Consider the following 27,200-nt stretch of genomic DNA (forward strand, 5'->3'; position numbering starts at 1 on the left):
AGCAAAAAACTGTTAAACTGGTTTGGCTGCGATGCTCTGATATGCTCAGGTTTTCGTTCACAGCAGTGTGTTTTTTTTTAGCTCAGACGTTTCTAAGTGATGACTGGAGAAATTAGTCCACTAATAGAGCAGATGCAGCTCTGTGTTAGCTGTTCTGCTAGGATTTATTAGTACTGTGTCGATTTATTGTCACATTTATTATCATTAAAATACAAGAAAAGCAGAAATACCACATATTCACCATATATATTGAAAGATAGATTAATCGTATCACATGATCGTCATCAGCAGATTGACCCCATGTCGGGAAACTGCAGATGTTTAAATTTTCAGAAGCTTTGAAAGATCAAAAACAATCTCTCCACTTAGTATCTGTTCCCAAAACATCACAGTCTTCATCACAACGTTTAAGCCTACATGGAAGAAAAGTGGAAATTACAGAGAAGATCTTGTGATATTGGAAGCTGAGGAACAGATATTGGATCTGTGGTAAAATGTCCTCAACTCAAATCTAACGTACATTTTTGTATGCTGCACCTTTCTTCAGTGAAAAAGGCTGAGAGACACAGTCAGAGGTGTAGTGCTATTTCTGTGTGTGCGTCATACGTTAAGTTGTGGCCCGTGTTGTTCCTATGGTGGCAGGTTTACATACATTAGTCAACTATAAATGCCAACGTGATCAAATAGGCTAGGTTTCTGCATTTTCATCTTTACTAGTTAACATTGGCTAGCTATAGACCGGAGAGAAAGTTATTTCATTCACTGTGCCGCTCAAAGGCTACCGGCAGCTGAGCCTGCGTGTCCAAGTACCCTTGAGCAAGTTACTGAACCCCGAATTGGTCCCGATGCTCCCATCAGCGCATGAATGTGTGTGAACGTGGCATGTAGAGTAAAGCTATCCATTTACCATTTAAAAACCTCTTCTATAGTCTATTTCCTGTATGGTTCGGCAGCGCTATGGATACGGTCTAACACTCCATAATAAAGCAAGAACCTTGAGTTTATAACGACTTATCACACATATTCTAAAATTGTTTGGGAACATAACACATTTTGTGCAAGTGTTGCTGTTTTGCATCTTGAACAATGTCAGTTTTATCATGAGAAAGACTTCCTTTTATATCGCTCCCTCTTCACCCATTTACATATAAATGAGGTTTTTTTAATTAAATATCTCCCCAACTTGTGCAATCCCATGTGTAAACAGAGTTTAAGTACTCAGAGTATATTTTGTAGCACTAGTCTTTTTCTGGCATGTCCAAAATCCCAAATTCTGTTGATTTCAAGTGGAATTAACACCGCTGGCGTATGTAACTGAGTGTGTGTTGGGAGGTGTTGTCCTGAACACAGATTGACGCGTGTCGTGTCTCTGCGTCCATGCATGCAAAGTCACTGTTTGCACACAAACATGTAGGTGTGTGTCGGACAGAGGTCTACGGTGTCACATGAATAATTCAGCGGAGCGCTGGTTGAAGACAGGCCCGGGAGCTATCAGGTTACAGGAAGTCGGGTGGGTACATCCACAACAGCCGAGGCACAGCCAGAAGCCATTTACTACTGTACTTCGCCCATGCAGTCATTTAACATCTATGCATTACCGCTATTGATTGACATAAAAGCCGGACAAATTCAGCTAAACCGTAATTAGCCGGAGACCGTGACCCGACACGAGATTTGAGGGAGGCGTTACAAAGGAGCTGAAAGACAGATTAGAGACTGTCTGGAGGGATCAAATCCAAAGAGACGGAAAGGGAATGACTGTCCCCTGCTACAGCAGTCCACTCATAATCTGTCCCCCCAGTAGAAACTAAACTGTCTGTAAAGTGCTTACACTTGATTTTATTATATTCAATAACACCATTCATACTCTGATGCTCCTCTGACGCTTGATGGAAGACACTGCTCTGGGCGTTTTTGAGGCCAGACGACCGCAGCCTCTCTGACACTCACACACACACACACTCACACACACACACACACACACACACACACACACACTGTCATATTTCAGCAGCTAGTCCGTGAAATTTCCTCCTCGGGGCTCTGACTCGCCTGTCAGGGCTCCCGCAGGCCGAAGAGTTGGATTTAAGCCCCTGTTGGCCCTCTTCTTTACCATATATACTTAATGGAGTCCGGCTTGCGCCCACACACACACACACACACACACACACACACACACACATATATCTGCACATATGGATGCAGGATGTTTCAGAGGAAGAAAGACTTTGAAAATGGAATGCAGAGCTCCCGATTTAGTTTCTGCCAAATCTCTTTTCCAAATCTCCCGTGAAAACCCTGCTGAGATTAGGCAGAGAGCAGCACTTTAAGCAGCCCTGACAGATGGACTGCCTAATTTACTTTGCCATTAGCTGGGAGCAGGGGACAACACTCACTAGGCTCACCCTTGCCTTACCCCCCCTACCACGCAGCCCGCCTCCCCTCCTGTAAATCCCAATCCGCTGTTAGGGTTTCCTAACCCCCCACCCCCCCACCACTAGATCTTCCCCACTTCTCTCCTCTCCATCGGTTTCATGCCACTTGGCCAGCTCACAGTAAATCCGATTCCTCGCTCACAGCTGCCACGAGGAACCCAGGACCTCCTCAGCCCGTGTCCAACTGTGCCTCACATCCAGTTATTCTCCTAATTCCCGCTGGGCCTGCTAATAGAGGTTGGCAAGGAGAAATGCTCACTTCTTTCCCTCGGTGTCTCCTGCGAGTGCCATCCTCCTGATCCTGGAAATTAGTCTCAGGATTACAGGGAAAACTGGGTCTCACCTCCATAGGAACATTCTTAGAGGGCGTAAAAAGAAAGGGGGCAGCTCACTTTTCTCAAACTCAGAATTTTGACTTAAAATAATAATGTACTTGCCTTCTGACATTTTTTCCCCCCCAAAATGTCTTCTGCATTGCCAAGAGAAACTCCTGCACACCTTCCAGTAATCCTCTGAAAGTCTCTCGTGTGTTATTCATGCTGAGATTTAACCTGCAGTTTGTCTGAACCTTATTGGATGTTTTTCCTTTCTGTGTTCATTATACGTTCGCCCAACAACATCAAAAAAAATGTGGTTAGGGTTCACCGCTTATTCTCCTCAATTGTCTGGAAGGAGAAAATCCAAATGGGTGAGTCGGGATGAACCAGCATTAACCACCACCGCTGACTGTGGTAGGATAAGACACCTGTCAATCAAGCTAACACACTTTCTAATTTACCCTCCAATTAGCCTCAATCTATTCAAAAGCAGTTCATTATTCTAAGTAAGTTAATTATTATTTAGTTTGACAGGAATTTAAGTGTTGAGCCTCATACCATAAGATAAGATAGACGTTATTGATCCCACACTGTGTTTAATTTGCTGGTTACAGCAGCTCAAGACAAGAAATAAGACTAATATGTGCACTATATACAACTTCTTATAGACCATTTTAGATTATTTTATCCCCTTGTGCCCTAACTGCAACAGACTTTTTACTATGAACTAAAGACCTATTTATCAAGAAGCTGCGAGGATTTTTAACAGAGCCACATCACACCTGTATTGACTCCCAGTATGTTTTACACCTCTTCCTCCCGACAGACAGCGAGTGAGCGAATAGAGCACAGAAACATTTCTGTGTAGTGGGAGGACAATTTAACTTCCAACAGCTCCCCAGTTTCCTTCCGAACCCCGAGCTTTTTGAGGAAGCCTGCTGTGCACAATGTGCCCATGTTGACTGCTGACATTGTTTTAGCTGGTTGGAGGTGGAGCATGTGAGTTTTTTTACACATGGAGCAGGTTAGGACATCTTCATTGGGAAAAACGGGAACAACTGGATGTTTGCTCATCGCCTTCAGTTAGGAACCGGTGTTAAAAAGGATAGATAAAGATATATGTAAAAAATATATAGAAACATGCTTTGGGAATGCAATTAAGTATTGTATCCCTAACTCTGCAAACATCTGACCTCAATCACAAATGTTTTTTCTTAAATTTGTTCATAAAAATTGAAAAAGATAAAAAATAATCCTACTTTGGATTCATGAAAGGGGCACCAGCCGCTGATTTGTTCTTACCCATGTGGAAATCTTTGTTCTTTAATTGGATGGCAGGCCATCAGTGGACACATGGGGACACTGTTCAAACAGCTACCAGCACTGAGAACATCCAACTGCAGAGGTCAGCTATCAAGGTCCGACACTCAGCCACTCAAATGACATTTGTGCTGGGAAGCAAGTTGTTCAGGTGTGACTCACTGTATTCAGGTATTGGCCTGTCTTATGGCCTGGAACGCTCCACAAGCCATACTAAGAATCTGTATGCATCAGCCCTGGTTTATACTGTACATGTTTATCTACAAATATTTTGGAAGTAAGAAAAAATCTGATTTGTTTACCTCACAAATCTGCGCCTATAGATATTTTGTGAATGAAGCACAGTGTCTTTTCATCTACCTCCAGCGGCTTGCAGCCTTTAGAAGAACTGATCTTTTTGTTTAGGGGAAGTGGGGAAAGTTCATGGTCATGTTTTGGTTTCAACCCTGTTTGTTATGGTTCCAGTTTGATCTTTTGTACTGGGATTCATGCCAAGGAGATGTCAGCGTTGCTCCAAAATAATGACACAAATACAATGAACACAAGGGATACAGTTTATGGTATGAGGCAGAGGAAAAATGACCTCTGCAAATGTTATATTTTAAAGCATACAATCAACTGTGCTTTTCGAATTATTGATGTATGTCAGTAAACATTTGATTTCAAATCGGACCGTAACCTCTCAGTTCTCAAAAAGAATAACTACAACAATATACGAACGATGCCTGAGCTGTGCAGTAGGGTTGCTTTTGTTTCCACTTTATTTTCTGTTCAGGTTAAAGTGTGAGTCAGATGAATGCAATATTCTCATTTGTCCGAATGCTTCCTGTAACCCTGAGGAACGATAGTCTGGAGCTCTGCATCATAGAAAGAGGTTAATGAAAAAGCACATAATAGCAATATATTGGCCAATATCGTTTAAAAAAATAATCACATAAGCATTGTTGCAAGAATCCGTCAAAAAGTTGGAAAATATAATTGTTATGAAGAATAAATGAAAATACAGATATAATTTTCTTTTACAAACTTATGTTAAAAATTTGCATTCTACATACTACACTATATATATATATATGGACAAAAGTATTTGGCCACACCTGTTTATTCTTGAATTCAGGTGTTTCACTCAGACCCCTTTGCCACAGGTGTATAAAGTCAAGCACCTTGCCATGCAGTCTCCATTTGCAAACATTTGTGATGCAAAATGGGTTGTTCTGAAGAGCTCAGTGACTTCAAGCGTGGTACTGTGATAGGATGCCACCTTTACAATAAGACTGTTCGTGAAATTTCATCCCTGCTGGATATTCCACAGTCAACTGTAAGTGATATTATTAGAAAGTGGAAGCGTTTAGGAACAACAGCAACACAGCCACGAAGCGGAAGACCTCGTAAAATTACAGAGCGGGGTCAACGACTGCTGAGGAGCATGGTGGGTAAAAGTCGCAAACACTCTGCTGATTCCATAGCTGAAGAGTTCCGAACTTCCACTGGCATTAATGTGAGCACAAAAACTATGCAGCGGGAGCTTTATGGAATGGGTTTCCCTGGCTGAGCAGCTGCATGCAAGCTTTACATCATCAAATCCAATGCCAAGCGTTGGATGGAGGGGTGTAAAGCGCATCATCACTGGACTGTGGAGCAGTGGAAACCTGTTCTGTAGAGTGACGAATAACGCTTCTCTGTTTGGCAGTCAGATGGTCGAGTCTGGGTTTGGCGGATGCCGGGAGAACGTTACCTGCCGGACTGCATTGTGCCAACTGTAAGTTTGGTGAAGGAAGGATAATGGTATGGGGCTGTTTTTCAGGGTTTGGGCTAGGCCCCTTATCATCCAGTGAAGGGCTATTAATGCTTCAGCATACCAAGACATTTTGGACAATGTTATGCTTCCAACTTTGTGGCAACAGTTTGGGGAAGGCCCTTTTCTGTTCCAACATGACTGTGCCCCATAGCACAAAGCAAGGGCGGTGTGGAAGAACTCGACCGGCCCGCACAGAGCCCTGACCTTCACCCCATCGAGCACCTTTGGGATGAACTGGAACGGACATTGCGAGCCAGGCCTTCTTGTCCAGCATCAGTGGCTGACCTCATAAATGCTCTACAGAATGAATGGGCACAAATTCCCACAGAAACACTCTTGTGGAATCTTGTGGAAAGCCTTCCAAGAAGAGTGGAAGCTGTTCTGGCTGCAAAAGGGGGACCAACTCCATATTAAAGTATATGTCTTTGAATACAATGTCATTACAGTCCCTGTTGGTATAATGGTCAGGTGGCCGAATACTTTTGTCCATATAATATATATATATATATATATATATATATATATATATATATGGTGTTTATACTTTGTAGTCATTTAATTTCTTGGGTGGATCTTTTTCAGACTTTGGGACTTTTTGTGGTTTTTCCTGTTTAACGGTAATTTGTAGATAATTTATGGCAGGTTGTAGTTTGTTGTTATTCCTGTGTATATTTGTGGTCCTTGAAGTACATTTATGTTTGCTTTTTTATAGTTCTTTGCAATGCTGTTTGTCTTTGTGGTTTTTGAGACTTCGTAGGGAGTTTCTGCTGTGAGGCCGGCACTAGGTTGAATACAATAATAAATAGAATATAATAAGGTTTGCCCTGATAGCTCACCTGGTAGAGCATCCATGTATCTAGGCTGGGTCCTTACTGCAGCTGCCCAGGGTTCGACTCCAAGCTGTGGCCCTTTGCTGTGTGTCATCCTCTCTCTCTCTCTCTCTCTCTCTCTCTCTCTCTCCCTCTCCACCCTTTCCTGACACTCCTCAGCTGTCTCTATCAATTAAAGGCAATTAAACTCAGCTGAGTTGGAGCTGTATACATTCCCAGTTAAAGTTAATTAGCTGTTACTGTAATATAAATGTACTTTACAATATCAATTTCACAAAAAAAAAAAATCTAATGACAATCCAGGCTTCATGTTTTGACGCATGATGATCGCCCACGCTTTCTTTTTGGCACTTTCAACCTGACAGTTTCATAATTACCATTCAGTCCAGTTTGATTGATTGCCATCTCTTGTTTTTTTGTGTCTTGTTGTTTTTTGTTTTAGAAACTTCAGACTCTAAATGAGTCTGTGAAAAGCAGTTAATTGAAGGCACGTAACTCGGCTGTGTGTGCTTGCTGCTGCAGGTCTGCGTCATGGCCTGGGTCAGCTGACCTTCAGCGACGGGACGTGCTACACCGGGCAGTTTGAGAACGGCCTCTTCAACGGCTGTGGGGTGCTGGTCTTCCCAGACGGCTCCAGGTCTGTGCTTCACTTCCTGTTTACCTGACCTTTAAAAATAAAATCACTCTTCTGCTTCATCTGTTTGTTTGTTTTGTCTGTGCTTCATTTTCATTTTCAAGTTTATTTTAATATTGTAAGTCTTACCTGACAACATTACAACCTGTCATAGACGGAGACATGTTGACAGCTAACGATTATTTCCATTATTGATTCATCTGCCAATTATATTTCTGTAGTAGTTTAGTTTATGAAATGTCAAAAAACGAGAAAAAAATACACATCACAACTTCTCAGAGCACAAGGTCATGTCTTAAAACGTCCTTTTTTTATTCAACTGAACGTCCAAAACCCAAAGATATTCACTTTAAAATGATATTTGACAAGAAAAGCAGTAATGTCTGATAAGCTGGAACCAGGACATGTGTTGTGTTTTTTCACAATTTTTCTTGAAAAATTACTTAAATGATAAATTGATTGTCAGAATATTTGCCGTTAGTCTGTCTGCCGATCAAGTCATCAGTTGTTTCAGCTCTAATTAACTTCTGTTCCTTTAATTCTTCATCTTTGAAACCCCTGGCCCTGGTGGACTGCAGGGCTGCAAATACAGAATATTTTAATTACCAGTTATTCTGCAGATTATTTTTAGGATGAATCAATTCATTGTTCAGTCTATGAAATAAAGGGGTATGGATTGTTTAATATTAGCATAGGTAGCGGCCCCTAAACACTGTATAAGGGCAGCTGGTGTGCCGTATGCAGACTAAAAATACATTTATTAAAATAGTTAGATGCAGAGTAGAAGAAAAAAAGTATGAAAAAGGATAAACTGCATGTATCCCTGGGCTGGTTAAGGGACAGTTTGGCTGCCTACCAGAGAGCTCTAAAGGAAGCCAAGTCCAAATATTTGTCCTCCATTATAGCTAACAGCTCTCATCATCCAAGACTGCTATTTAATACTATTGATTCTGTTGTTAATCCACGCCCTACTGTCCTGTCCGATGCCTCCACTGCAACCTGCGAGGAGTTTGTGTCTTTTTTCACTGATAAAGTGGCATCTGTCAGGCAGAATATCTGTAATATGAATATGTCTCTTGATGATGTCTGTGCTCCTCCGGCACAGACTGCTGTCTTCGAGCGGTTTGAGACCATTTCTCTGTCTTCTTTTACTAAGGTGGTTAGTGGCATGAAACCCACGAACTGTCCCTTAGATATTATTCCAGCCAAGTTTTTGAAGGAGGTTCTGAGTTCTGTTGGGTAAAGTCTGCTTGTTTTTATAAACGCTTAGCTCAGGGTCTGTTCCAGCTGCCTTTAAACACGCTATGGTTAGGCCCCTCCTAAAAAAAACGCATCTTGACCCCTCTGTGCTCTCCAATTTTAAGACCTGTCTCCCACTTGCCTTTTCTTTCTAAGGTTTTAGAAAAAGTTGTTTTTATTCATTTTTTTTTAGACATTTTTGGAGATCAATTCTATTCTTGATAAATTTCAGTCTGGTTTTAGATCCCGACATAGCACCGAGTCAGCACTGTTAAAGGTGCACCATGATATTGCCTTGTCTGTGGATGCTGGGAATCCTGCTGTGCTGGTGCTGCTGGACCTCACAGCAGCCTTTGATACCATGCAGTCCTTGTATCTCGCCTAGAGCAGCACGTTGGCATCCGTGGCACCGCTCTCCAGTGGTTTAGGTCATACCTGGCAAACAGGAGTTTCTCTGTCGTGATTGGTGACCACTGCTCCTCAAATGCATCGCTGCCCTGTGGGGTGCCACAGGGATCTATTCTCGGCCCTATTCTGTTTTTATTGTATGTGCTACCTCTGGGATCAATTATAAAAAAACTCAACCTGTCTTTTCACTTTTATGCCGACGATTTGCAGATATTTGCCCATGAGACCAAATGAAAACACTGCACTAACTAAGCTGCTGGACTGCATCACAGATATAAAACAGTGGCTGTCACAGAACTTTTTGCACTTAAATGACAGCAAAACTGACTGCATTTTGTTTGGTTCACTACCTATGTCGAATGTTTTCACCACAAACTCTGGCACTCCGGCCCCCCTTTTTAAATCACATGTCAAAAATCTTGGGGTAACATTTGATAGTGGGCTCAAATTTGACAAACAGATTAGCTCTGTTGTCAGCACGAGCTTTTTTCAGCTCCGTCTTTTAGCCAGAGTGAAGTCTTTTCTCAGTCGGCAGGATCTCGAGAAGGCAATCCATGCTTTCATCAGTTCAAGACTGGACTACTGCAATGCCCTTTACGTTGGCCTCAGTCAGTCCTCGATTTCTCGTCTCCAACTTGTGCAGAACGCCGCTGCCCGATTTTTAACAAGCACGTCCAGACGCAAACACATTACCCCTGTGCTGTTGTCACTCCACTGGCTTCCAGTCCTTTTAGAATTGATTTTAAACTTCTGTTGTTTGTTTTTAATGCCATTAATGGCTTGGCCCCCTGTTACTTGTCAGAGATTTTAACTTTTCGCAATTGTGGCAGAGCCCTGCGCTCTTCGGGTCAGCTTCTGTTAGAGGTCCCTAGGTCGAGACTTAAACAGTGGGGCGATCGTTCTTTTGCCGTCGCCGCTCCCAGACTGTGGAACAAACTGCCCCCTGACATTCGCACCACTACTGATCTCAGCCTTTTTAAATCAAAGCTTAAGACCCACTTTTTTAGATTAGCATTCAATTCTGACTAGGGCAGTACTGTCTATTAGGTGTACTCTTTCTGTCTGCTCCTTTCTATGCATTTCTGGAAGGCTTTTAATACCCTGCAGCGCTGCAGCACTACAGCACTTTTAATTGTATTTGTATGTTATGTATGTGTTATGTATTGTTTTATGGCTTTGTTGTAAAGCACTTTGGGTGCCTTTCAGCTATTGTAAAGGGCTATACAAATAAACTTGATTTGATTTGATTTTGATTTGATATATAAGTATAAATATAGTAATGTGTCTATATGATGTTGAAATATTGATTATATATATGATGAGAAATTTATATTTCAGATATACATCTATAAGAAGAAGAACTCCAGCAGTATAGGGGAATCGACGTACATGTAATATAAATTTAAAGTGATTTTCAGAGTGGAGTTTAAAACCCGCTCAGCTGTGGCCTAGTTAATGCAGTGTCAGCAGACGGATGCACAGAGTCAGTAATGACCTGTATGCACTCCACGTTGAGGCTCCAGGGTATTGCACCAATCTAAAAGCAGCCGTCTCATACTCCAAACTCCCAAAAAATCCCTTTAATTACTCTGAAACTTAAAATGTAATCTTATTCTATGATACTCATCATTCAAGTTTAAAAACTCAACCACTCGTAAAATGTCCTCTTACCGAAGAGAAGAGCAAAAACAAGAAAAGCTTGGTGAATCCCAGAAATCAATCAGTTCTATCAAAATAAGAATTAAATCATGGATATGAACAAAAATAAGAGAAAATGTGTTTGTATTTTACTTCTTGCATGAAGTCACAAAGCCCAGGATTTCGCCAATTCGTATTTTGTTGGACCAAAAGTTCAAAAACCCCGAAACAGCAAAAAAGAAACATCTCAGAAGCTGGAGGTTTTGTGTGATGAATTACGATGAATTGATTATCAAAAAGGTTAAATTTGTGTCAGTTCTTTTCTGATGAAGTTTCATGGTCATTACAATTATTAATGTCTCCAACAGGAAGGTCTTTTTTGTATGTTGTAACATAATGAAAGAAGCCAATGATATTTAGTGTAGCACAAAATGAGATCTCCCACCCTTCACCCCAGGGCTCATTCAACAAACCACACATGCAGAAAGTGAGAAAGATCCTTTCTTACTTCTGAATTATTTTCATCGGAAAAGTTCTTCCTTGCTGCAGAAACATCTGCTATACTTTTTAAATGTATTTATCAGAAAAGACTTTAATTATAGGATGTCACTCTGTGACCCTTATAATAGATAACAGAAAATATCTCCTCCTCAGTTCAGAGGGTTTTTCTTTTTTAAGTTTCTGTTGAGTGGAGGTGAAATGTTTAAGTGCGGCTGGGGATGTTTAAGAAACAAAGTGTAGCCTGTTCAAGGACATGTGCTGAAAAAAACAGCTTAGTTTAGGGAACATGTTTTCAGGTGTTTAATGAGTATTAAGCAGAACATCTCTCCTTTGATGGAACAGGCTTGAATGGAGGCTCTGAAAAGTTTGGGCCTTGTTCCTTTACATGCAGGGGACAGCTGCTGTGGTCACAGCCGCTCAATAGGTTCCAGTCTAAGTCTTATATGAAAAAGTGGAGAATCTCTTGTTGAACTGGTGGTGTTTTGAGTACTAAATCAAAATTCCTTTTAATCTGGGGAAAAATCAAATGCAGGTCAATGTCACTGTGCCTAAGCCCAAGTAAGACTCAAATGATTCCTTTTTAAATCAATTTGGTTTTCAGTTATTTCCTTTATTATTACTTTCTATCATTGTGAAGCTTTATTACGACCCAGCTCATAAAGGGAGAAGAGAAGCAATATAATACACGTGTTCATGGTTAAATCAGTTATTTATTATAAGGAGATCAGATTTCTTTTACAGATAGAAAAAGGTCGTCCTGTTTAAATTAAATAAATATAACCAAAAGAGAGCTCCTAGAGCTTAAAACTAACTACCTGAAATAAAGAAACATTGAAAGAAAATCTCTCTCTATCTAAGTTTACTAATCAAAACCAAAACGGCACTGCTAACCCAGTGTTTCTAGACACAGACATTCTGCGTATGTGTGATAATACGGCCCAGCAGGTAGCAGACAACGCCTCAGTTCTAGTGTCTCTCTCGTCAAGCAGCACAGAGCAGATTGCACTGGCAGGAAGTCAGGCCCAGAAACAGCATAGAGATGGCGGTCAGTTTTCAAAATAAAGTACCGGGTGCAGATTCCGGATCGAATTCCGCGTTACATCAACGTTGTGGCACCAGGCCGGAAGTCAGTCTGTCAGAGTAGATTTTAACACACGAGAAACACAAAGTAAACAACGTCGGGCAGGCAACACGGTCTGAAGACCTCGTAAAGCCGGGCCGTCTCTGTGCTAGAGATCAGTCAACCACAGTGCCATTCTTTCCTTTTACCTCTCGGCCTGTAAAAGCCTCTGCACAGCTATCATTGGTATCAAAACTTGGTACCAAACACCAAGACATTTTCCAATACTCCGTAGTATCGACATAATTCGGTCCATAAAAGTATTGAAGTTCGGTACCCAGCCCCAGCCCTGACCATCAGGCTGATCAGACTTTTGTAGTCTCGAGAGCCAGACCGGGTGCCGTACATCCCATTTACATACAAAAATACTACAAAAGATGAAGCACACGGTGTGGGCGCAGCCATAAAGTGAGACAGTGCTGCTTTATTCTCGATGTCTGAGCCCTGAAATCCCGTCTGCTCTCTGGCAGTTCAGCCTCATGTCCGTTTGTGGCTGTTTGACATCGTAGGGCTGGGCGATGAAAAATGTATAACGGTAAAATATTTAATTTCATGTTGATAATGATATTTTTCACGACATATTTTTAAGAAAGCTTTGATTTATTTATCAAGGCACACAGTTTGCATTGTACTCTTGCTGGTGCCGTCGGTCACTGCCTGTCGATTGTTTCTTGAGATGTTACTGATGAAGGTTGCGACATGTTTCATATCCCAAAGAATGGAAGCAGCTATGGTGATTCACTCATAGCACGCTCCATTATCAAGAGATATAAAAGGCTGGTTATGAGCCAGGGCGTATTGGTTATGTCCTTTCATGGTTTGCATTTAAGTGAAACTATTGATGTTGTATTGAACAATTTTCTTCTTGCTTTTGTGTCTATTTCTGATACATATTACTATTGTTTTAAAAACGCTGTTTTCATGCTGAAATTCTGCACTATTTTACCTGTAAAAGTGCTTTGTGAAAAGAGGAATGTTTGATTATAAATAGTCATGATTTACAGAACCATAGATGTGTTTGTTGTGCTGCTTCACACACTGTAGTTGGCTCTGTTGTGATATTATTGTCACTGCATTATCTGGAGTCAATTATGCTGTAGTTCTGTCAACTCTAATTCACCGTTTCTGAACTAGCAGAGAAGTAATAAAAAATGCAGCATTTGTCACCTTTGTATGTGTGATTCTAAGGATTTGCTTTAAGAAGCTGAAGAAGAGCAACAAGACATTTTAGAAAGCGTTTTAGATTCAGCATGCAGAACAGATATGACGCCGTTATGTGCACTTTTCTGCCGCCACTCTAAGCTCTATATGTTTAAGGAATGTTTTGATACTACGTGAGTCACAAATAGCTTTTCCCATTTTCCTTTTGAATGCCTAAAATTCCAAACATTCAATACCACCATTACTACAATGTCGTTATTGATCACGTACCTATAAAAGCATTCCTCGCGCTTTTGAAAAGCATCCCTCCTCGCCCTTCCCTCAGCTCTTTTCCTCACAACTCTTAAATTATTTCAGCTAGAAAGCTCTATTGTAGGATTGTGGGATCTTTCTCTACTTTTTAAATGTGTTTTATGTGAATGTTTTTTTAGGTATGAAGGTGAATTTGTTCAGGGCAAATTTCAAGGTGCCGGCGTCTTCACTCGCTTCGACGGGATGAGGTTTGAGGGCGAGTTCAAAAGCGGATGCGTGGATGGCTACGGTAAGCCTTCAACTCATTCTCCTCAGAAAGGTACATCTGACCCAGAATGTTGTTGTTTTTAAGATACTTTACGCCAGCATTTCTGAGAGTGGGGGCTTCCTAAAGGGAGAAAACTGTCAGGAGGCGTACTCTCTATACTTGACCAACATCCACGTCAAATTGATGCTTTCAATAGAATAGCATAGCGGTGTGTATTTTCAGCTTCAGTTATTTTCATACATGGTTGAACCAATTTGATTTGGAATTGTGGGTGTTATTTTTTCTCTGGTTGGGGTATTAATACTGAAGGATCTTATGAGAAATCTACTTACATGAGTCACTTTACTCAGCTCGCCTACTCAAGGTAAAGCAAGTAACTGATAGAAGAGTGCAACTCTGAGAAAGCGTGCCGGGCCTCGGGCCACTATTTGGGACAATAAAAACCAAACGCAGAAAGGCAGAAGAGAGAAACGCGGTTTCAACTCAGAGTATGTAATAATGGCTAGTCTCAATATACTTTTGTAATTTACAAAAACATATCAGTAATGTATTGAAATGTTTTTACACATTCATGCAAAATAAATATTTAAGATTAAGATCACAAAACATGCTCCGAGTGTGGACACGTACCGATACCGACTGATACCTGAACTATACTGTATATATAGACACACACAGTATATTACTACTGTTTAACAAGCATACACTACTAAGCCTGTATCATTGCTATCATTGTTGTATGGCCTTTGTCAGAATCAAGGAGTCCGTACTTTTACGTCCAAAATGTATTAAAAATGAACGAAAATAAATAAAACGTTGTGTCAATCACACAGACAGCACCCAACTGGACCCAATTACTTTTTTCTTTTTCTTCTTTCAAGTGAGAAGGAGAAAATCATCCTCACTGTGTATACTGGGGAAACAAATTTGAATGTGACTGAGAAATAGCAAGGTCCTGAAAATTAAAATAAAAATTAGAGACTCGCTTTCACTTGTATGCTTTTTATATTTGTTTTAGGTTTGTCTCTGTTTCCCTCTGTTTGTCTCACACTGTCACTGTACTGGGTTTATCTCTGTTCTTTGTTCAGATACCAAACATTGTAAATGCTTTTTTGATTATATTAAACTGTGAAACATGTTAATTGTCTGGTCTGAAGCCCCCCGTGCATCCACACTCGCAGTCTCTGGAGGTAATCAACACGTTTTCATTTGAAGGCTGCTGGGTGGCCGGGGTGGAACAATGTGTCACCGTGACAACTGGCTAATTTTTTTGTGCTTGTAAAAATAGAGGTGGAACATTAAGATTCCTTCAGTTTCCGGAGATTTAACAGCCTGAAATCAGAGCCAGGCCAAGTGGTATTTTTAAAGGAAGGGCTTCCTTCCTGTTTTCCTGTTTTTAATGCAGGTTTTTGTTCAACATTAGCCCAAGTTCAGGTAACAGTTCACCCTAACCCATTATATAAAGGAAACTAGGACTCAGATGATAAGCTTTACGAGACACAAACAAGTCTCAGCTTAGATAATAATACCAGATATTTGTAAAGGTCCAGTGTGTTACATTTAAGAGGATCTATTGGCAGAAATGGAACATAATACACATAACTGTTTGCATTAGTGTATAATCACTTGAAAATAATAACTAAATAAATAGCTCAGAAAGGACAAATCAAAAGTTTTTTGTCCCAAGCAGACAAAAATATCCCCAAGAAGTATTTATACATGAAACCAAAACCTCTCTGAAGTTTGTAGAAATGATTCTTTCCTGCACAATGAACAGATTTCTTCCCATGGTTCTTGGTGGAGTACCAATCATGTTTCCTCTAAAACTAAAAAAAGTATTTGGTAAAAGACGGAGAATTTTCCTTATAACCAGATACCTCAAGTAACCTGGTTATAAACAGTGCAGCCAAGATTTTTATTAAGAGCATGGCTGTACATGTAGCTCCTGTTTTCTCTGATGAAATACGTTACGAGGAGTCTGTCTGGTTCAGGAGTGCTGACGTTTTTGGACGGAGGCCCCGGCGGCGGTGGCGGCAATGAGGGCGTGTTCGAGAACAACCAGCTGATGAGGAGGGAGAACAGCCAGGGAGCCGTGCAGAGAGCGCAGGCAGCAGCCACCAAGGCCCGAGCCCTGGCCATGTGACCCGGACTACATCACCCAGAGTGCCCCAGTACCAGGATCATCCTCCCCCCATCATCCTCCTCTTGGTTTGAACAGCTGATATTGTTATTATGTTAATTCTTGCACCTGCAGTATTCTCTGGAGTAGAAATCAATGGCTCCAGTAAGCTGATATGTGTTCAGTGTATATAAGGCTCTTTTTTGCATCCAATTAGAAAGCCACTGATTCAGGATCAGCTGAGCCAAACCCAGATTAACTGTTCAGTCAACACACTGGTGCTAACTCAGGCTCAGCTAACCTGACAAAACGAAAAAAAAAACTCTAGATTCAACAGCCTATATGGGCGTTTTCCAGTAAACACTGATCTGGTGATTTTCATGTCAAAGAACGTCCAGACATCTGATTGAAACTGGGCAGAACTTGGTTAAATTTAAAGTCTACATGGGGTTAGGGGTTTACGGAGCCCCGGAGAGAGAGAAAAGTATATATCAACCGCTACAAATGCTATTACGTGCGTGTATCACTTTTGATTTTCCGGTGTTTGATTTAATGTCGCCCGAACTTGCGGTGGCACAGTACAGTTCAGACAATGTGAGCTTTATTAACTAACTATTGTAGCATTGATCAGTTAACATAATTCTACCAAATCTTCCTGTCTACTAACCAAGACAATAAGTACAGGTAGGAGTGAATATGAGTGAAATGAATAGTTAAACATCTTTCATTCACCAATTAGCATTTCGAGCTGTAAAATATGGCCTTGATACATATATTATTTCCTCTCTATGGTCACTCTGGGGCTCCATCAGGATTCAGTGGCATTTTATAGAATCTAAATCTGATTATTGAATCTGCATCTCAAATCCCTGATTGAATCCCTTATTGGTTCTAATTAGGTTTAGTTTTTCAACATTTGAAAGTAATTAAAGTTATTAATAACTAAAACTCAGAGAATCAATTTAGACTTGTAATTATCTTTTGTTGCCTGAGAAGGAAGAACTTTTTTAATGGCAGCCTAATTAATGTTTACAACCGCCACCTGAAAATGAGATGAGATAGAAGAAGATAGAAACATGTGAAACAACAGCTGAAGCTTACTTACTTTCCACACTTTATCATTAACAAGTTAGTTGCTGCAGCTTTTGGGGGGGCCTGAGGAGGCTCACTCTGGGGCCACAAACTCTCTGAAAACACACCCTGCTCATCCTAGAAATCCTGAAAGATTCACACAGACACACGCAGGCTTAATTAAAGATTCCAACACATATATCTCTTTGAATTCAAAACGGAACAAAAAAGTTAATAGGATTAAACTATTGATAGGTATTAATAGATATGCATAAAAGTTACTAAAAAGCCTCTTTGTATGATCCATATAAGTATCGGAGCCGTATGCTTCACTGTGAAAAGCTAGTTAGCAGCTATGAGTCATTGTTTTCTCTATTGTATATTAACTATAGCTATATTGCTACTGTTGCTTCAATAATTACATACATTTAATAATCGACAGAATACTCGATTACTTAATTAATCGATAGCTGCAGCCCTACATAAAAGGTTAAAAGACTCCTGACTGACTCCTGATTATAACAATGGGCTCAGGTCCCGACTGTAGTGAATGTGGGACGTCGCTGTCTAACAAATCTTTGAGAGCACACCGACCAAACAACAGTCGGATCAGTCTGATCTGTTCATGTGTGGAGTTAACATTAATTAGAGATAAACTGATGATAATCAGATAATCTGCCGCCAGTGATCTTCTGTCGCTTTAACCTGTGAGGTTAACCAGGAGCCGGCTAATGTTGCATAAATTATCTGCACATTCCTAAGGAGAGAAAACTTTAGCTCTGAACCCTACTCTACATCCTGGATGTATAAAACTGCATTTAAATGACAAGATTTAAGACCTGCTTGATATTGAAATACAGTTATTTAAATACCGTTAAAACAGTTTTGGTTTCCCTGAAAGAACTATGTAATTTGGTACTAATTACAGGGGACACTGAAACAATACTGGATTGGTACACCTTAAATTAATGACCTCAAATTAATTCCAGTTTTCCTTATCCAAATTTAGGGTAATTGGTGAGAGCGTGTGTTCTGCTCTACAGAGTGAAAACTGTTTGAGGCAAGGTTGTAATTTCTTTCTTTTGAGCTATATAATTAAAATAAGAAAAAGGTCAGCTGAGAATGCAAACATGTTAAATTTGTGTATAGAAAAAGCATCAAATATGGTGAATAAAATGTCAAACAGTAATTGCATGATGACAAAATAAAATTGAGCAGGCAGTTTAATCCTGTCGAAATAGCTGCTTAAAAACTAATTTAAAATAACTGAAATAACAGACCTTTGCCTGCATGCTGCAAAGCAAGACTTCCTAAGAAATTACCTTCTTTTCAACCAAATTTCTGGACACACTTTAAATTGCCAGATCAGTGCTCATTGGGTTTCCTGCCTTCCAGTTAAAAGACGCATTTGTTATAACATCTGACCTCTTTTGGTGCTCTGGTATTTAAATATAGTTTATTGTAAGCTAGCGAAATGTCAGAAGGGTGTAGATCTCGGCTGAAGTACACGTGAGCCGCATCTTTTGTTGTTTTCTTTCACTCAGTGCCGTTACAGCTCAGTCTGATCACAGATCAGCGGGAACATCCCCCTCAGTGCCAACCACGCAGTGCCAACAGGCTGCAGCTGATCCGGAACCAGTGGCTCGTCATGAGAGAGGAAGCTGGGGGTGTAGAGGATGGGGATGGAAAGGCCAGCAGCGTTCAGGGCGCAGTGCTGAAAGAAGAACCCAGAGAGTTTTACATTCGGAGAAGAGAAGCCGGATGCTTTGCTGGTCAAAGGGATGAAATAGAGGCTGGGTGTCAAATGACTGGCTGAACTCGAGGGGTTTCATTCCAGAAATGCAGGCAAAGGACCTTTTCTTCACGTGAAATTTGATATTTTTAAACAAGAATAAGAAAAAGATCATTATAAGAAAAAGATCATTTGTAATCTGCATCAGGAATCCATTATGTGCTTTGCCTTAAAGTCAGGACTTATTTACCAAAACAAGACTTCATTATTGTTTCAAATGGTTTCTTTCGCATGTTTTTGAAATGAAACTCCTTTCCAGCGAGGCAAAAACGCTCTGCTCTGCTTTATGCAGCTTGTTTTTATTAGTCTGTTTTTCCCATCCCTAATTAATGATGTCACTTTCAGTGTTTAGTGTTTGTGTATAAATCACCCCAAAATCCCTCCACCCCACTCAGAGGAGTGAAAAAAAAAAGGGAGGTAAGCATCACTGTTGTGAACTTAACAAAGCTTGTGATAAGCTCTAACACATATTTCATGCGTGCATCGTGCCTGCTGGGAATCAGCGTCTGTCTGTGTAATGACACCCATGTGTAGACGTGCCACATGTGTGTGTATAGTCGTACTGTGGGTTGGTGGGTGGGTTGGTGGGTGGGGTATTAAATAGGAAAATGGACTTAATTTTCGGTTATGTGATTATCTCCGATTAATTTAGGATGTGGTTCGGGGGGCTGATGTCTTCCCTACTGACCAATTTTACAGCGACATTGAAAACAGTCGGCCTATTGGAGGCATCACACCTTTTAATTGGCTCTGGGATTCGAACAGAGACACTGTTAAATGGAGCTGACTGTTGCCTTTAGCTGAGACGGGGGGGGTGCGATAGGCACTTCAATGATCTGTCAGTCTTGGACACTGTGTTATTACCAGGCAAAAACCTTGTGGCTTTGTTTTTTTTAACATTGTTCTTTATTGAACTCAATGATCCCACGTTCCTTCACAGTTTGAGAAAACATTTAGGGATCACGTAACCCTTTAAAACGCACCTTAAAATCTCAACTTGAAAAGTTGCCGTTTGATATTAACATAAAAAAGGTTTTCACTCAACAGCAGCAGCCGTCATCAGTCACACTGTCCGTATTCGATGTCACTGAGTTCATCTTTCACTGTGATGAGTCTCGAAATCCACCCTAAAACAGAATTCACTCATTTCTATCTGTCGAGCTGAATAACGAGACACTTTATCAAACAGCTCGATTGACTCGGTTGAAATTGTCTTAATCCCTCAGCTGTTCGAGCTACAATTAAATAGACCTCAGTATTATCATAAAAACTCAGCCAACCACAGAAGACAACCATGAAGAAGTCTTAATATTTAAACTACAACAGACCTGGGTTGTCTTTTTAACGAGGCAACGCAGCTGTTGACCGTATTATCAGAGAATGACGATGTCCTCGTCCATTGTGACTGACAGCTTAAAGGAACGGTTCCAGATTTGGGGAAATGCGCTCTTTTGTTTTCCTGGCGAGACTTAGATTAGAACGTGATACCGCTTTCATGTTTGAAGCTACAGCCAGCGGGCAATAAGTTAGCTTAGCATAAAGACTGAAAACAGGAGGAAACGGCGAGCTATGCTCTGTCCGAAAGTAAAAAACTCCAGCCAGGCAAGCTGTTCTTTTATGCTAAGCTAAACTACAAGAAAGCAAATAAATATGTTTCCCAAAATGTCGAACTATTCCTTTAAGGGAACAGTTTACTGTCTCGCCCCACATCATGATGAAAAGACAGATACCAATTTTATCTGCTTGGACGGCTAACATTAGCCAGAGCGATGCTAGCAGTTTCCTACTGCTTCCAGGCTTTGTGCTAAGCTACGCTAAACACATCTTGGACCTTTAATATCAATCATTTGATAAGACAACAATAAAGTGTCTTCCTAACTGTCCAATATTAATATTTTAAAACTCGTTACAGACTTGAAATGAAATTCTTCATCTGAATATTCTGTTTTAGATGCGATTTCAAACAATCCGAGGAGACTCGATGCCTTTTAAATGGCTTATTTTAACAAAACATGTCAGTTTTGAGGTTGTCATTGAGGCTATATGACTGTTTATTTTACACCCGGACTCTGTCGTCGTTGTTTCTCTTCAAAATCTTAAGTTGAATGTAAAATTAGAGTTATTTTCTCTGTGTATTTAAAAAAAAAGTTTACTTGTGTCACTTATTGTACACACGTGAAGGACCGGAGATTTAATCAGTGTATTTTCATTGATTCACAGTGTTCACACTCACACACACACACACACACTTACACACACATTTACACACACACGCGCACTCACACTGTGCCGGCCTGATGTACGGCAGCAACAAAGCCAAACCCCATTACTATAATCACCACTATAATGACAATATTAGGGAAAGAGCATTCCACGGCTCTGGTTACTGTTGTTCATGAACAACACAGAGGGAGTTTAACAAGTGCCTGAACAAAAAAAAAACCTTCTTCTACTGTGCTTTGAATACTTTGAATACTGCCTGACCGTTTTACTACCTTTTTCTTAAGTGTCGCTGTTTATTTTATTTTTATTTTATATTTGTCTTTTCTCTGCTTAATGAAGAAAAGTAAAGGCAGTGTGGGGGCAGAGGACAGTGGTCCACCAGTATACGTCACACTCTGGTAAGATAACAGTCTGATGATTAATGACCCGACCGACTCACTGCCTTCACTCACTGCATCTGCTTCGGGCTCAGTTTTAGGCAGAACAGCTGATTTCAAATATGTTGAAGACAGTTGATGTAACGCCATTTACATTAAAAGCTTTTTAAAATAACACAATTATTCAGGAAACGTTTTCATTTTCAACAACAGAAGGACGAGAAATGAAATGGTTCAGGTCCCACATTATCTAGCCGTCGCAATTTTATTTTGAAATTGATTTGGACTCGGTCAAACTGCACCGATTTCACACCTTAAGATTAGACTTAATGTGAGGGTGACCGGATGAGAGTGGGTAGAATTTAGGACGGGGGGGGGGAGTGGTCACGTGGCCAATCTTAAGTTTCCATTATGCACAGGTGACAGGTATGTTACAGTCGTTTTCAAACATCGACTGCATCCGGTGTTTAAAACAGGTCGAATGACATCAACAATCTGTTATTTCTTATACAGACAGGTGAAAGGACAAAATCCTCTTACATATTTAATATATTTTTACAATACAAGCAGTAATTATAAGCTACATAAGTGATCTGATCAGGATATTTTCACAGATTCAGAGAGTAAAAAAATATTCTGTCTACTATAATTAATGTAGACTAATTGATAATTTAATGAGTGGCTTCTCTCATTAGAGTCCTCTTTATTCTGGTGACAGCCACAGCTCGTAGCTTGTATCTCTGTTATGTTATTGATTATTCATGATGAGTTGGCAGCGCTCCAAAAATACACACTACGTTCAGAGCAGTTTTTTTTCTATATTAATGTGTCACCACGTCAGGTCTCAACATGTTTGCCTTCAAGTCTCAAGTCGAATCGAGTCTCACAGCCTACAGACGATTTCTTGCTATTAACGGTTCATTTTCGATTAATCTTATTTTACTTACTATTTAGTAACTCTTTCCTTTATAGTCATTATCATTATTATTATCATTATTATTAAAATGTTGCTTTCTTTTAAAGTAAAGTCACATTTCAACAAATGATAATATAAAATAATAACTTTCTAAACAGGACGGGATTCGGGGAATGTCCCGAATTTCAAAAGAAAGTTCACGTCTGGTCACGTTAAATCCGCCTGTGAGGACAGTTGTATAAAGTGCTCGGTGGCTCTGAGGGACCTCTCTAAAGTCCGAGATAATTACCCTGATGATGTCATAGTGATGATGCACAGTACTGGACTCTGATTGGCCGACGGGAGTGGCTCTGCAAACTCAAACGAGGCGAACCTGACAAAACGTAGCGAAACATTTCTCTGTACGGAAATGGTGGCGCGTTGAACACCCTGTTGGGTAGGCAAGCGCACTGTTTCGGTGTTTATATACACGTTGCTGCCGATTGGGTAACACCTCTGACACACTCGCCAAGTGAGAGAAAACGTACGTCAAAGCTCGTTGCACACCGTCTCCAGGAAACATGCCAGCTTTTCTAGTTGAGCTGCTGATTGTGTGAAATGTAAAAAATCACATCTTACAACAGAATTTGAATAATTAAGGTTCTTCTCGACCTCGGACCAGATAGAGTTTGCTCAGTTGCTCATCAGTGGTTCCCAACCTGTGGGTCGGGACCTCCACTAGGGGTCGCCAAAGCTTCACAACCTCCTTGATTTTAAAGGGGTGTAAGAAAACGTATTATTTTTTAATTTTTCATTATTATTTAAGATCTCAATAGCCTCGTCCTGCATCAGATGTTAAAGTATGCAGTTAAAACAAAGAGTTCATAAAATTTGTAATCAAAATTTACAGGAAATAATCTGCTCAAAATTCAGCCAAATCTCTCGTTTACACAAACTTCCTGCAGTTGTTGTGTTCACTGGTTGTGTTCATTGTACAGTTTATCAGCTGTTCTCTACTGTTATTGTTATACATTGAATAGAATATGAAATATCCATAAAATACATCACATACTCAGGGTTCGTCAGTTAACTCAGTGATAGCAGCTTAAGGAAAAGAGGTTGGGGACCACTGGTCTACATGCTGCAAAATTCCTAACACATAGTAAGTTCACAGTATGGTACAGACAATCTGAGATCCAAAGGTCCACTAATGGGTTTCCAGAGCTTTCAAACACCTCTCACAGTCTTCATTCAGCGCGTGCAGCTGACTCAGGTGTCATATATCACCAACGTCTTATCGAGACGTTTCAAACTGTACATTGTTTGGTTAAAAGTAAAGCTATTGCTCACCTACAGTTGAGACAGAATGGAAAACTGAACTCTCTCTGAACCTCTAAAATATCCCGGTAAATAAAATCTAGATAGTGTGGGACCCTTTGAACAAACCCTCTGACACACGTTGTATGTTTCACACGGGGCTTTGTCCCCGGTTTGGCACCTTTAAACACTGAAGAAGCATCTGAACACTGTAAACCTGTGAGGCCCGCTGTTGTCACAAAGCCATAATGTCACTTTTGTCGTTATTGATGAATTTGTTGCCAGATGATCATGTCATGTGGGGGGAAACAAGCAGTATTTGGGCTTTTAAAATGGAAATGAATCCACGAAGGAACAATAAAGAAAATGCATGAAATTCAACTGGATTAAAGACCTTTTCATTTGCAGAGGTGTGAGAGGCCGCTGGGACACATGAAACCACTGAACAATGAAAGGCACACACACACACACACACACACACATATGGAGGGATTTTGAACTCTGATCACACACCTCGGCAGGTCTAGTGATTATTTGTGGAGCTCGGCTGTCAGAAACCCCCCCCTCCTCCTCTCCCCCTGCTCCGTCCTCCCCTCCCCCCACCCACTCTCTGCTCTGCTGTCACTAAAATAGCTTTAAGGTGTGTTTAGGTTGGACTTTAACCTCTCCGCCTATTTCGTCTCCTTGGCAACCGTCCAGAGTTCCCTTAATTTGTATCATCTCAATCTCAAGTGCTGCAGCAGTTTTGCCTATTTGCCCCTAATCATAGAGCCTGTTGCCATGGCAAAGTATTTAAATATGCTCTGCAGATCATCTTCACCTAACACAGAAGTGGCAGCCGTGCGAGTGTGTGTTTGTGTGTATTATTTTATTCCTTCACTAAAAATGAATTCCTTCCTGCCCTAACCTTCATGGCTCATATCTGACTCACTTCCTTAAAACTAATTTTCCAAACATATGATTCCTCTTTGCTTCTCTCCGGCTATTCTTTCCATCTAATTCCGCAGAGAGGGATCTCCTATTTTCTATTTCACGCCTTCCTTAAAGAGAGAAGGCTTTGTCTGTTATCTTATCAGTGAAGCTTCACGGCTCCCAAAAGCTTTGGCCATGTTTAGAGAGGAAGTGCACACGGCATACTGATAAGAGAGGCCTGGCACTGTGGGGACGCACACTGTCACTGCACACACAAGTGCAAGAAATAAAAACTGGCAGTATGACGGAAAAAAACACACACCCAGTGTGGATCTTCCTTGCTTTTAATTGCTCTGGGTTCTCACCACTCACAACAGCACATTTGGGAGTTTGTGTATGTGTGTGTTTGAGTGTAAACATGCATGCATGAGTGCATTGGGGGAGGTATATAATAGGTGTATTCATCTGCTAAATAAAAATTTCAGCAGCTCTTACTCTTCTACTCCGAGCTGCTGCAGTTCAAGGATGAGAGGAGGAGGAGGGTCGGACGGATACATCAGACCGATACTGGCGGCTTCTTATTAAAAATCATATATCAGCTGCTTCTAAGAAATCACAGTGTTGTTTTCTTAGGCTTTTTTTATTCTGACAGGAGGCAAATTCTGATTATTTTTTGGGATTCACAGGTTTAAACTGAAGCTACAGATTGTAAATTGGTATTTTGGATTGGTGGCCATACAGGTTAACCATCACTGCAACGTTCCTGGTTCAATTCCGACTGTGGACCTTCGTTCTCATCCCCCTCTCTTTCTCTCACTGCATTTCCTGAAAACTGATTAATGATAAAACATTATTGGTCCTTTTCTCTGTTTTATATAGTTTTTAATTGAATATATTTGGGTTTTGGATTGTGTGAACTTGTAATCAGCATTTGTTTTACCATTTTCCAACATTTTATAGATAAAATGATTAATTGGTACTGAAAATAATTAATAGTTTTGGGCCTTAGTACAACTAAATTTTCCAAATAACAGCTTTAGTGCTTTTCAACTGTCATAAAATGCTCACTAACCACATACAGTCCACTATATGCTGCCATTTTGTCGTGTTGTCTGTGATAATTATTATATATTATACCCTATATATTGGACTCAAATTATCCCACAATGCATGCATACAATCTATGCTCAGTTACTAGGAGCTAATTGCCATCATGTAGTGCACATAAAGAGAAAGCATACGAATTTAGATGGCTAATGGAGGAAAGGCGTGACCTGAGTAGGGTCTGAAACTGTTATTTTCTCTATTCCAAAGTCGTATTCTTATAGATATTTAATCTTACTAACCCATCTATGGTAAAAAAAAAAAAAAAAAAGTTATGAATTTTGTTAGAATGAACATATTATATTGGAGAATAATTGTGTTTGAAAATATGATTAAAAATCCTCAAAATCCAGAAGAGCCTGATCCACACGTTCATTTTTCCCTCTACATGAACTACTCAAGTCTTTATTACAGTTCTCCCCCAGGCAAGTCATCAAAGCACATCTTGATTTTAAGACCAGGACCCATTAATTTTATGGTTATATTTTAACATTTCACCACGCCACCGCCTTCTCCCTGCAGGTGCTTCAGGCGCAAAAAAAGAAAAAGAGTGGAGGATGAGCAGATTGAAGGAGGGCGAGAGGGATGGAGTCGCATGTGTAAATGTTGGAGAGGAGGAATAACACTTGAGCTCAGCCAACAGACCCGAGGAAAGGAGGAGGGGGGAAGGATGGGAGTGTACCGAGGGATGTGAAGACACGATCTACATATTCAACATTTTGAGTCCCATCAAGGGAAAATCCACACTTTGATGCTCAGATACATCTCATCCATTTGCAGTTCCAGCAGCTATTTTATGAGACATGTTGAAACTGACTTTTTGCTCATCAGCTCAAAGGTGTTTGAACTTCAGCATTCAGCAGTGGTGGGATGGAACTAAGTACATATATGCACTGTACTTGAACGTACTGTATATCATTTCTGCTGCTTGGGGGTCTCTCAGTAGCGTGGAATCATGGGATGGCATCCTCACCACAATTGTTGTCATTGCAGTCAGCTTCTCCCGGTTAGGATTCCTTCAGTGTTCATGGTTCAGGAGGTTTCTACCGGGAGCCCACAGAGGTCTCCTCCTCTCCAAAACAAACAGACCCGCTGATTAAAACCACTAAACACACTGAATAAAGCAATTCCACCTTAAAAATCACTGCTTCTCCCACGCTGTTGGACAGACAAAGGACGTCCCGGAGGGGCTGCGAGCCGAGCTGCTGCTAACATTAGCTCAGCTTGTTTCTCTGATAACTTAAGATCCAGACGTCCGATGACTAAAATCCTTCATCCGGTTCAAATCTAGAGTTAAAAAGCACCAAGATCTAAACAGTGGATGGTAACAATGTGGCTTCAGGATAAACAGTCAAGTACACAGCTCAACTACATATAGAACATAGAGCTAGAGTTTATACACTGTTTAATAAGGAAATGTTGTACTCTACTATTTTCCTTTAATGCCACTTTATACTTCTTTATACTTT

At 40.5% G+C, this 27,200-nt stretch overlaps 1 protein-coding gene across 4 annotated transcripts in view; it reads left to right on the plus strand.

The window, feature by feature from the left end:
• LOC127354822 (MORN repeat-containing protein 4-like) overlaps positions 1 to 26,900 on the plus strand; it is a 32,513-nt gene extending 5,613 nt beyond the window's left edge. For 2 of the 4 annotated variants that reach the window (XM_051385062.1, XM_051385064.1), the window contains exons 3-5: positions 7,223 to 7,337; positions 13,833 to 13,942; positions 15,913 to 24,096. In XM_051385062.1, the coding sequence (XP_051241022.1) occupies positions 7,223 to 7,337; positions 13,833 to 13,942; positions 15,913 to 16,064 (377 nt within the window). In that variant the 3' untranslated portion in view covers positions 16,065 to 24,096. Of the gene's footprint in view, positions 1 to 7,222; positions 7,338 to 13,832; positions 13,943 to 15,912; positions 24,097 to 26,253 lie in introns of those variants that run through there. The other 2 variants (XR_007881630.1, XR_007881629.1) reach the window with 2 other exon arrangements.
• Positions 26,901 to 27,200: the final 300 nt, after the last annotated feature.

The sequence above is a fragment of the Dicentrarchus labrax genome, unplaced genomic scaffold (genome assembly GCF_905237075.1).
Source record: "Dicentrarchus labrax unplaced genomic scaffold, dlabrax2021, whole genome shotgun sequence".
Lineage (NCBI taxonomy): Eukaryota > Metazoa > Chordata > Actinopteri > Moronidae > Dicentrarchus > Dicentrarchus labrax.